At 37.6% G+C, this 12,678-nt stretch overlaps 2 protein-coding genes across 13 annotated transcripts in view; one reads left to right on the top strand and one right to left on the bottom strand.

Annotated features, from left to right (window-relative positions):
* GPATCH2 (G-patch domain containing 2) overlaps positions 1 to 6,100 on the bottom strand; it is a 253,379-nt gene extending 247,279 nt beyond the window's left edge. For 8 of the 11 annotated variants that reach the window (XM_072647814.1, XM_072647817.1, XM_072647823.1 and 5 more), the window contains exon 1: positions 5,659 to 5,861. In XM_072647814.1, the coding sequence (XP_072503915.1) occupies positions 5,659 to 5,714 (56 nt within the window). In that variant the 5' untranslated portion in view covers positions 5,715 to 5,861. Of the gene's footprint in view, positions 1 to 3,584; positions 3,628 to 5,658; positions 5,862 to 5,953 lie in introns of those variants that run through there. The other 3 variants (XM_072647815.1, XM_072647816.1, XM_072647824.1) reach the window with 3 other exon arrangements.
* Positions 6,084 to 12,678, top strand: part of SPATA17 (spermatogenesis associated 17) — a 270,751-nt gene continuing 264,156 nt past the window's right edge. For both annotated transcript variants that reach the window (XR_011975479.1, XM_072647825.1), the window contains exon 1: positions 6,084 to 6,225. Coding sequence is in view for 1 of the 2 variants with exons in the window: in XM_072647825.1 (XP_072503926.1) it covers positions 6,158 to 6,225 (68 nt within the window). In the remaining variant the exon portion in view is untranslated. The remainder of the gene's footprint in view (positions 6,226 to 12,678) is intronic.

Below are 12,678 nucleotides of genomic sequence, written 5' to 3'. Positions count from 1 at the left end.
AAGAATTCTCAAACATATAAAGTATTCTTGATACAAATAATTCCTTTATAGGAGATAGAATTCTACTGGCAAGACAAGACACACGCAAAAGGAAAATTAGAAAAACAAATTGATTGGGCAGAGGGCATAGGAAGTCATTTCAGGCAAGGGTAACAAAAATGACAAAGTGTGGAATCAAGAATGAAAGCGCCAAGTATATTTAGGGTACAGTGAACAGGATGTCAGCATCTGTGTGGCCCTAAGGATTCATGCTGAGAAATAAAGATAAGATGGAAAACATAGCTTGTTTCCTAACCTTTGGAAAGACTTAAAAGCATAATTTGGGGTTCTAAACTTTGCCCTCTAGGAGAGTGGTAAGTCAAAGAGTTTGTTTTAATTTTTAGTAGTGATGGGACACGAAATTAACATTTTAGGAAAATGATGACTTGAGTGAAGTGATCTTTAAAAAAAAAGCTATCCCAGTAATCTAAAGCATCACAATTATAATTAAGGAGGTTCAGAAGTAGCTTCTTGGCAAGTGAAGGGAATTTTGATATCTTGTCAATAGGACAAGGAATGAGATTTCCTTTATGTGCGAACTTAGGAACCATTTCTACTGCTACAGGTCACAAAAAGTAATTGATCTATGACTTAACGTCTTAATAGAGTTGCTCCCGGATTAGAGAATTTCAATGACTTGCTCACAGTCACAAAGCTAACAAAGTAAGTAGGAGGATCAAGCCGAGACTTTTTTCACTCCAAGTTCAGTACTTTATCCACCACTACCTGGCTCATCCTGGAAAGTGAGCCTGACTTGTAGTTAGCAAAGAGCTAAAGTTCAAATTCTGCTTCTAACTTTTAGTAGCTTATATGACTGTATGGGGAAGTTACTTCTTTTCTCTGAATCTTAATTTACTTATAGTTAATAAAGAGAATGACAATACCTGCAATATCTACTTCAAAGGGATGTTAAGTTGCAAGGATAAGATAAAATAAAATATGTAAAACTCTTTGAAATTTTTAAAGCACTATATAAACAGCAGCTGCTGTCATCACCATCATTAATATATATGTGTATATGTATAAATATGATGACTTAAGAGTACCACTACTAAAAAGTCATCACTGGGTAGGGAGATGAAGGGATAAGGAAGAAATCAAAGGCCACACTGAGAATGAAAAATTGGGAAAAAGATGCCCATGACAAAAACATACAAAAGTCAGTGGGGAGAGTTAGTTTGGAGGAGGAAAAGTTCTTATCAGACTCTGGTTTAATAAGTTAATTGCACCCTGTCGGAGTTTTGCTATAATTTGAAATGTAAATAATCAAGCTCAACTTGCAATAATCTGATAACAATATCAGTAAGATATAGCCTAAGACCTCCCAAAAGTCACAAAAACTCTTCAAAATAGGGTGAATTTCTAAAACAAACAAAAAAAGACTCCCCCCCAAAACCCATCCAACCCAACAACTTTATTTTAAAAATGACTGGACATGAAAATCAAAATTAAAAAGTTAAAAACATATTCCATACTTGGATATGAGAGCACAGACACACTTAAAAATTTAATCAGGTAAGTATAACCTTGGGTAAGTCACTTAACCTTTCAATGCCTCACACAACTCATAAAGACTACAGAACACCAAGAGCAGGTGCTGATTATCTACACTACTAGTTTCCTCATCAAGAGTTCCCTATGTCAATAAAATTACAGGTTTGATATTCCCCACCAAATTAAAAGGAAATTAGATCTTTGCAAACCCTCAAACGAGAAACTGGGGTCTTAAAACTTTCTTAAGGGAAACAGTACTAAGAAATTAACCTGAATTCTAAATATTGCTTTTACTTTTTACCGGCTGTTCTTAATTTTAAAAATAGGTTAAAATTAGGAGGGAGGTTTTTATAATAGTGGACACTTGATGGGGTCATTCTCTTAAGAAGAATCACTTATAATGCCTAATATTTTTTAATGGACAATATAGTTTTAGATCAAAATCTAGACCACACACACACCCATCCTACAAGATAAGTCACAGAATCATACTGGATGAAAGAACTAGAGAACTCCATTACTTAAGAGTCTATCAGAGCTTCTCTATAAATCAGTTTATCTATCCCTAAAATGGGATATGAGCTGTCTTCTTTTCTTTTCAAAGGGATTTGGACAGGAGACAGTAGGGATTTATCAACAATGCCTGAGTAATTAGCATTTGCTAGTAATTATGATTTAAGCAAAGAGAGCTACAGAAACATACTGTAAAATTATTATTATAGTATGTGCTTAAAAACAACAGAAACTAATAGATAATCCAGGCTCCACATCACTAAAGGAGAAAGGAAGAAATAAACAAAAGGTCTCTATGACGCCAAATTGGTTGCAAGACTGTACAGGTACATACACCAAATGCATCTTCTATTCTACACTGACAAAGGGAACCTCGCAGGTTGTGTTTTCTTTTTTATGAATTTTTAATCTCAAGACTTTGAAACTGACATAAAAACAGATTTTAGAGTCAGTCAATTTAAACTAGATTAGCGGCTGGGCATGAAATTCGCATAAGTAGCTACCATCTCCTGAGTTAGTCCTCCTTTGACTAGAAAGATCAGAAATCAATTCAGGTAAGTCAATAATCTTTTTATTATCTAAGAGCAGCTGGCTAATTATAAACTAAACATATAGTCAAAGAATTTCTGAGCTAAAACAAACTTTAGAAATCATGTAGGGTAACTCTTATTTTACAGGTGGGGAAACTATGTTAAGTAATGTGCCCAAAGTTCCAACAGTCAAGTAACAGAATGGGGACCCAGAACCCTGGTTTCCTGGCTAGTTTTTTACTCTATGACAACATGCTACCTCTCCAAACACAAAGGATGTTTTTCTAACACTGAACTCACTTTAAGATGTTGGAACTCAAATTCTAAAATTATATACTGAGGCAGCAAAAAAATGTGTAGGCTGGTCACAGTGTTCGAGGACTGTTTTTGATAGACTTAGTCCTCCACAGGAAGAAAAGGACCCAAAACATTTCCAAAGGACTCATGATGCAAAATGCCATCTACATCCAGAGAAAGAACTATGGAGTTGGAACACAGAATGAAGCGGACTATTTTCTCTTTTTGTTATGTTTGGTTTTGTTTAGTTTCACTCATGCTTTCTCCTATTCATTTTAATTCTTCTATGCAGCATGACTAATATGAAAATGTATTTTAATACAAATGTATGTGTAGAACCCATATAAGACTGCATGCAATCTTGGGGAGGGAGAAGAGAGAGAGGAGGAGAAAATTTAAAACTTATGGAAGAGGTTGTTGAAAATTGAAAACAAAAAAATAAATTTGAAAAAAATGTGTAGGCTGGGAGAAAAGACACGTTCTAGTTATGCATATAGGTCTAGCAGCTGTGCCACTAAGGAGTAGGCCAAGGTACAATTTCTTTGAGCCTCACTTTGTGGCTCATAATTAGAATGTGAATTCTTTAAGAGCAGGGACTATTTTGGTTATTTTAAACAGCTAGGTGGGTACAGTGGCTAGTGGGATTTAAGTTAGGAATACCTGATTCTAAACACTTATTAAAACCTGGATAATCCAGCCTCAGATACTTACTAGCTGGGTCCTAGGAAACTTCCCTCAGGCTCCATTCCCTCATCTGTAAAATGGGAATAAAAATAGCACTTACCTCTCAGGGTTGTTGTAAGATTAATTTTGTAAAGCACTTAAAAAGTCTTAAAGTAATATATAAATACTAGCTCCTATTATTATTTTATATGTACAACAATGCAAGGCACATAGTAAAGTACTTAATAAATGTTTTTCAATTCTATTAACTTTGATGAAAGAGTTAAACTAGATGACCTGAAAGTTTAGTTCTAGCTCTCAAATTCTGTGAATGCAAAGGTCACATTTGTTTACTAACCACCACACACTGGTTAGTTGACTTTCAAGTCAGAGGTCCTAGGTTCAAATCTTGACTCTGATACTGTATGACTTTCAGCAAGTAAGTCATTTAACTTTTCTGGGCTTCAAGTTACTTATACATACAATGAAATGGGATGTCCCTTCCAGCTTTAAATCTACATTATATTATCTTAGCAGTTAAGAACTGGATGTTTTATTTCTTAATACAAAGAAACTGAGTGCTGGAGTTCTGACACCTAGAGTCCAGAAAGGGAAGAGTTAGATCTGGATTCTACTCCTAGCTATGATTTGAACTCACTGTGAATCTTTGTGCAAGTCTCTTTAACCTTTGGGAGTGTGTTTTCTTATCTATAAAATAGGGTTTCTATCTATCCCTGGACAATATTATTTAGAGTGGTTGCTAAGATCTGGTCACCTAGCCTCAAATTTTCATTTTACAGATAGAAAAACTGAAGACCAAAGAAATGAATTGCTTAGCCTAAGTGGCAGATTTTATCTGGAAGGAAAGACCAGATTAATGAATGTCTTTACCTTTCATTTATACTGTATACTTTTTCTAAGACCAAGCTCACTTTAAGATCCTAGAACTCAAATCCTGAAATTACATAGCGTGGCAGCAATGGGCCAGGAGAAAAGAGACGTGCTCTAGCTAAGAACAATTCTAGTAGCTGTGGCACTAAGGAGTTGGGCAATGCATAACTTCTTTGGACCTCACTTTGTGTGTTATCTCTCCTAATTAGACTGTGAATTCATTGAGAGCAGGGACTGTTCTGATTCTTAATTTTAGGCAGCTGAGTGGAACAGTGGCTAGTGTACAGTAGGTGATTTTAAGTTTCTAGAGGGCAGGGACTGTCTTTTGTATCCCCAGCACTTAGCATCGTGACTGGCACGGAGCAAATATTTAATAAACGTTTACTGACTGACTGTATGAATGGAATTATTTATATGTTGTCTCCCCCACTAGCTCATTGGCAAGGATGGTCTTTTGCCTCTTTATGTATGGCATTTAATAAATATTTATTGATCGTGTGAACAGAAGTATTTACATATTGTCTCCCCCATGAGACTACAAGCTCGAAGGCCTCTTTTGGTATGTCCAGCGCTTAGCACAGTGCTTGGCACATAACAGGCGCTTAACAAATGGTGATTAATTGGCTGTGTGAACCGAGTTGTCTAGCAGTTGTCTCTCCCCTCTATTAGCACAGGGAGCGCGTTTTTGTTTTGGTACTCCCCTCCCCTACAAAGCTTAGCACAGCGCCCAGCATACAGTAAAGGCTTAATAAATGCTTGCTGACTGTCTCTGAAAACGGAGTCACCTCTAGGCTTCCTTCCAGCTCTACACTTCCATGACTCTAGGAGGATTTAGCACTTAAGCGTTATTTGACCGGGGACAGAAGTGGGGGATCCAAAAGCACAAGTCCCCACTCTTGTCAATGCAGAGAAACGAACCGCTCCAAGACTCGTCCTCACAGCCCTCCAACGTGTAACTCAAGCCATCAACAAGTATCCCTTGGGGAGTCAGGGGCGTCCTGCTCGTCCCCGCGCCCTCCTCCAAGTACGGTCTCCTCTTCCTCAAACCTCCTTCCACCTCCGGAGGGGTGTCTTCGGACAGTGCATCCTCCTCCTCACCGGGCATCACCTCCAGAGCCCCGTCACTCCCACCTGGACGCTCCCTTCCCTTCCTTCCCTCCGCGGCCTCCGGGCACCGTCCGTCCCTCAGTACTCTCTGCCTCTCCCCTGTCCCCGGGCCCGCCAGCCTCACCAGCGGTTCGCCGTGGCTCGAGCTCCGATCGGTTGGCTCCAGGCCGCCCCGAACATTAACGACAACCCTGGAGCCGGGCCCTGAGGCTCAGGCCCGAGGGGAGGCTCCAGCGCCGGCTTGGGCTCCGGCTCCGGTGCCTGAAGGGGCTCGTCGGCCGCGGCGTAGCATTTTGAGAAGGGACTCCGGAAGCGGCAGGCTAGCGGAAAACGGAAGTCGGACGAGACTAAGTAGCGTCCTTCCCCCCCCCCCCCCAGACTCTTGCAGGGGTCAAACGCCCCTAAAAGTCTTCCTATACCTTTATAGAGCCTGACAGCCGGACAGGGGTTAAGTCAGGGCCATGCTTCGAGCCCTCAGGCCGTGTCTTTGGGGTATGAAGACCGAGACAAAGAAGAAGACGGGAGAGGGAGCTCACCCTTCTTCAAGGAAGGCTATGGTATGACCCGGTTGTCATGGGGACAGAAAGTAACATCAGTTGGGCGCCAAGGGGGCGGGGAAGGCCATGGCCACGCTAGTCACTCTGCAAAATCGGCTCCCGTTCATTGAAAGCCAGTACTACTATAGGAACAGGTAAGGCACCGACGAGAAACGTAGCCAGCAGGTGTCCAGCCAGATACTGGAGCTTCCTGTCACCAGTGCCCTAAACCCAGAGCAAAAAGTAGGATCGAATTCCCCTCCCTTTTCTCTCCCCCTCCCCCTCACCCCATCTCTTCATGCCTTCTGGAGCTCGAGGAGCCTTGATAACTTTAGGTACCAGGTTCAAGGGGAGGGGCTGGGGTCTGGAAGACCCTGAACCTCATGTGCACCCTTTCAATGAGGTTCTTCCCAAGCAAAATAGTGATTTGTCTTCTGCCTCATCAGCGCCCCCATTTTTCCTGAACCCTTCCTGCAAGCTCCAGCTGCCCACTTCTGGCACCGTGTAGCCTGAACTTTGCCCTTCCTGGATCTCACAGTTCCCTCAGTCCTTCAGGACTAGCTTATTACCAGTGGACGCATCCGGACTAGAACTTTGTGGTCTATTTCTTGATCCGTTCCCAGGGGCAGAGGATAATGGGAATTCGAGACAGTCCCTCTGTGCCTTTCAAAGTGAGACCAGCAAAGCCAATCTTACCAGTAGACAAGTTCCTCAGAGAGGTCTATAGAGAGATCCTCCCCCAAGATTCACCAGCTCCTCACAATCAATATGCATTTTAATTGTTGGGGGGAGATGGCAAATACTCCACCTTTGTTGTCTAACCAAAAGAATTGATTTCAATTAAGTCAGGCCAGATTAGGCCAGATACTTATTTAAAAAGCATGAACCTCTTTTAAGCCAGGGGGAAATATTTGGAGTTAAGTAGGATCTTAATGAACTCCTCAGATTATATCATATAGATGTTTAACTTACACTACTGTACCTAGTTTAAATGAGTTTTAAAAGCACAAAAATAATGATGGGAGCTAAGAGTCAGAAATAAAAGTATTGTAAATTTCAGTAAGTTTAATAATTTACCACTTATGACAATCAGCTCTGCCCAATGTTGTATATTAGAAGAACTTCAATATATGGATGGAACCTTGTATTTATAAAGTATTTGACCGTGCTGTGAGGTAAATAGTACAATATTATCCCTATTTTTAAAATGAGAAAGCTGAGACTAAGAAAAGTTAAATTATTTGACTATGATTGCAGAGCTATTAAAATTTGGAGTCAGGACTCAAATCCAGTGGGAAGGTCATTGAATTTGGAATCAAAGGACTTAAATTCAAACCTTGATCTACTACTTAGTGCCCATATGACTTTCTTCAAGTCACTGAACCTTATTGGCATCAGTTTCCTCATCTGTAAAATGAGAGGGTTGAACTAGATATGCTCTTAAAGCCTCTTCCAGGTCTAAATCCTGTAATCCCAGACGAGGCTCTTGAAAAGCCTATGATCTTCATTCATATGCTTTCCCTCATGCTTCCCATTTCTTCCTATTGTTTCCTGAATTTTATCTTATTAATATATCTTAATATACAGTGGTATTTTCCCTATAGCTTTTAACTTTTCTCATTCTTTCTGAATAAGTAATACCCTTTCAGATCCATATTTTCAATGTACAGATTGCAACTCATTCACCATTTTTTTATCTTGTGTAACTCTTGATTTATATTCTCAAGGGATCTACCAAAAGTGCTGGTGTCTTCCTTTGGATCCTATGACATTACATGTTTACCAATGGAGCATTCAGCCTGTCTATTGGTTATTCCTATTTTCCTACATGACCAACCCTGTTTTTTCCAGGCATACATATCTCTATAATGGTTTGTTATACTGTGTCTCCAATGTGATTCATCATTAGTCTATGATGCAGCATACAGGCCCATCATTCTCTTTAGATGACACATTTTTTATTCCAGTGATACTTATGATGCCAAATTTGTCTTTGCATTAGAATCTTAGGTTTGTTTTGCTTGTTATTGATAACTCTGTATATCTGTGTATAAACACTTGAGACCAAGGATTTTACTATTGGATACTTTTCTTAAATTGTTGTATTCTATATTTCTGAATATCTCCCCTGCTTTTCTCCTTGCTACATTGTAGCTTTCTCTATTTTGGTAGATTAAAAACTGGTTGTTTCCTGCCTTCCTTTACCTTTTCATTTTAAGCAAGCTTTTTGATTAGATTTACAAGACTTCAGTCAAATACATTCATACCAATCTGTGTTAGGTACGCTTCATCCCTGATCTGGAGACTGTCATTTTTATGTTCTAAACATGAATCACAAACCCAAATACCTGTCCCAAACACCATCCTCTTAGCCAGCTGTTTAATTTCCAAACTTGTCTTTCTTTTCCAAAGCCCTTGCCTTCATTATAGGCATTAATAGGAATCGTCCTTGTTACATGCTAATGTCTTTAATTTTTTAATACAATAATTTTTAATTTTTAGCAGTGCTTTCCAGATTCCTTCTGAATACGTACTCTGTGCCCTTATTTATCACCAAAAATGACTTGTAGTCCCCTAGTTTGATATATCTTGCAAGGTTCTGTGTCATATCCTATATAAATCCTTGGAAAGACAGCATATGTCTTTATATTTGCAAATCTAAAAAACAGTCATCATAGTATCCCTCAGCAAGGAGTTACCAAGCACTACTAGTTTCTTCTTCCTCTAACTTTCACTGGATAATATCCTCTCCCCCAATAGATGCTGAGAATCCATTGTTGCCATAAAAAGTTCTGTTATGTTTATTTTAATGTACATAGGACTTTTTTTTTTTGTCATGGACTTTCTTGGGTTATATGCTTCACAATAGAATCTCTAGGTCAAAGGGTATAGTCCTTTTCTAAGCATAATTCCAAAATTATTTTCCCAAATGGCTGGTCCTATCCGCATTTCCAACAACAACAAAACGCATTAGTGTGCCTGTCTCTCCACAACCTCTCCAATACTGACTTCCTCTTTTGTCATCTTTGCCAATTTACTAATCTTGAGGAGAAACAGTGGACTTGTTTTGATTCTAATTTTGGTTATTATTAATGATTTGGAGCATTCTTTTATTTAGTTATTGTTAGGCTGCAATTCTTCCTAACCTTTGAACATTAACCTATTTGGTAATGGTTTATGATTTTGCATACTGTCATCTATGTTATATATCATTTGTAGCATTTATTATAACAATAATATTGATAATAGAAGCTCGATGGCACAGTGGATAGAGTGCTGGGCTGGAGTCAGGAAGATCTGAATTAAAATCTGGCCTTAGATATTTACTGGCTCTAGGACCTTGGGCAAATCTCTTCAGCTCTGTTTGCCTCAGTTTCCTCATCTGTAAGATGGAGATAATAGCATCACCCTGGATTGCTGTGATGACCAAATGAGATAATATTTGTAAGTGCTTGACAAGTGTCTGCCACATAGTAAGTACTACGTAAATGCTAGCTATTAATATAATGTGCTATGTATACTAGTTGTCTCTATATTTTAGATCTCAAACCCTCATTTGACAAATTTGAAGCAAAAATATTTTCCCCTTGGAGTTTTATCCTTATTAGGTTATCCTCATTAGTGTTATTCATGTGAAAGCTTTTCAAATAAATAAACATAAAGTAAATAATCTTTTTTATGGTTTTAAATTGCCTGTATCCCTTGTTTGGTTAAGAATTCACCTGCCACTATCTGTGAAAGATATGTGCTTTCCCTCTAAGTTTTGTTATATGGTCTTTAATATTAAGAATTTGTTGTGAAATATGGTACAAAATGTTGGTCTAAATCTAATTTCTGCCAGACCTCTCTCCAGCATTTGTAACACTTTCTGTCAAATAAAGAGGTTTTTCCTAGCTTGAGTAATGTATATTCTTGGGTTTATCCAAGACTAGGCCCTTGAGTTTAAATATTTCTAATTCTTCTTTGTTTAGTTGCTACTGTTAATCTACTTTTAAAATTTTTAATCAATACCAAATGGTTTTGGGGATTACCTCTTCGATAATAGAAACTTCATAATATGGATTGAGATCTGAAATATTCTTTTTGTATTATTCCCTTTGTAATCTAGATCTGCAAATTACTATTATTTAAAAACTTCAGTCAGGTCCATGATTTCCTATCTGATTTAGAATTAGAAGAAAATCCATTCAAATATTGACTCTCTGACTTACTAGCCATATAACTGCACATATTGTAACCTCTCTGGGTCTTCATTTCCTCAATAAGGCCTGTACCAATTAGGCTCTAAGGCCCTTTTGAGCACTAAATCCTACAATTCTATTAGCTTTTTTTCATAACTAATGTCTGCATTTTCTTAGAATTCCCTTTCCTAAAATCTCTAAAATTATTGTATGAGTTTCTTTTGCTCATCTGTTTTCTACCAGTATGATACATATTGATGCCTCTCCTGTTTCATTCTGGCTCATCACAGGTGGATGACCCCTCGGTCTTCAGTTTGTTTGCCTATGGCAGTTTGGGATAAAGTGCTAGACTTAGGGTCAGGAAGACCTCAATTCAAAACTTTTCTCAGACATTTACTAACTCTGTGACCCCAGGAAAGCCATTTAACCTAACAAGCTCAGTTTTCTCAACTCTAAAGTGGGAAAATAATACCACCTACATCACAAGATTTCTGTGGGGATCAGATGAGATAATATCTTTAAGGTGTTTGCAAACGTTAAAAGTAAATATAAATGTTAGTTATCATCATCATCATCTCATCATCAAGAGTCTTTCAGGCAGCATGCACACTGGTGTGATCATAGATTTTTTTCCTACTATTTGGTAAAGCACATTCAAGAATATTTTTTGCAAAGTATACTTTGGTAATTATGCAATACATTGTGTAAAACAATTATAATTATGATACCAACAAGAAACTTGTGGTTACACATGCAAATTCTTAAAGTGCTACTTATAAAGATGATATAAACCTCAGTTGTACACTCATTTTGCATAATTAAGAATCAGAATATCAACTGCTTCTATTTAACTCTCTAGAATATGGAACATAGACCTTATTTCATTTTTTATTCTTGCTTTAATAGTGGAAGCAGTTTTTTTTGGTTTTTGGTTTTTGGCGTTTTTTTGTTTGTTTTTTGCGTTATTAGAGAGTTGTCTACTGTTTCTTTTCTTTCTGATCATAGGTACAGATGGTTGGGAGTAGTAAATAGATCCTTTTGCTATTTTCAAAACTTATCTCTCTGATACCATATTTAGTCTGATTGAAATCATTTTGGAAAATGATCATGCTTTCAATCAGGATAAAAATAGTGTCACAAATAGAGATGTTTTGAAATATATGTATATGCATATACATATATATATATATGTATATGCATATACATATATATGCACATATATATGTATATGTATATTTGTAAATATCTTGTGTTGAGTTATGCTTGAAATTTTTCGATCACTCTCATTAGAATGTTAGTTGACTGAAGTCAGGAACTACCTTACTTTCAATTTGTGACAGCACTGACAGCACTAGGCATAAATGCTTGTGGGTTTTATTCATGATTCTTATTATTATGGGTTACTTCAACGTTCTTGTCTCTTCAAGCCCAATGCTAGGTTTTTCCTCTCAAATCTATTCTACATATTGTTGGGTGAATTTTTCATTAAGATTGCTTTTATCATTTTGTTCCTTTGCTCAGAAGTCTTTAGTAGCTCCCTAGATTCTCCTAAGTCAAGTCAAAACTCTTCTACGATGTACTTATAAGTCATTCAACTGCTCTGGGTCTCAGTACTCTTATCTTTAAATGTACTAGAGGATTTGAAGTGAGAAAACTTGACTTTGAATCTTAGCTTCGCTACTTACTCTTTCTGTGACTTTGAACAAGTCACTTCAGTTCTTTGGGCTTTATTTTCAGCATCTCTGCAATTAGGAAATTGTACCTGATGATCTCAAAGATCCCTTTCAGCTGTAAGTCATGCCGTTCTGTGACTTTTATATCTCTTTCAGTTCTGCTACATAGTACTGATAAAGTCTTTATTTTTCACAAGTCTGAAACATGCAATTTGATATTAGGTTTGTGGATTGGGGAAAGTTGCAGGCATATTTTACTTTAACAAATCATTTGGCAGAGTCTCTTGTGCTATGCTTATGGAAAAGATAAAAACTGTGTCTAGGCAAGAATGCATTTCAGTGAATGTAGAACCAGTTGCATGTCTGGACTCAAAAGGTCATCATGAATGAAAGGTCAGCTATGCAGGGAGCAGCAGAGTATCAATGGAAGTTATGCTTGCCTTTGTGTAGTTTCAGCATTTTAATCAGAGCTGGATAAAGTAATAGATGACATGCTTATCAGCTTTGAAGAAACACAGTCAGAAGAGTTATTGAACACATTGGATAGCATTTATAATACAAAAAAAACAAAGATCTCAGCAAGCTAGAAGATAAGCTAAATCCAGTAAGATGAAATTTAATAGAAATATATAAGAGGTCCTATATTTGGGTTAAAAAAACAATCATTGTCACAAGATGGGAAAGGCATAGCTAGACAATAGTTGTGCGAAAAAGAGCTGGGAATTTTAGCCGACTATAAAGGTCAGTACAGTCA

Source organism: Notamacropus eugenii, chromosome 2 (assembly GCF_028372415.1).
Source record: "Notamacropus eugenii isolate mMacEug1 chromosome 2, mMacEug1.pri_v2, whole genome shotgun sequence".
In the NCBI taxonomy this organism is placed as follows: domain Eukaryota; kingdom Metazoa; phylum Chordata; class Mammalia; order Diprotodontia; family Macropodidae; genus Notamacropus; species Notamacropus eugenii.
The sequence above is the reverse complement of the archived record's forward strand: the minus strand, read 5'-3'. Positions and strand labels throughout refer to the sequence as shown.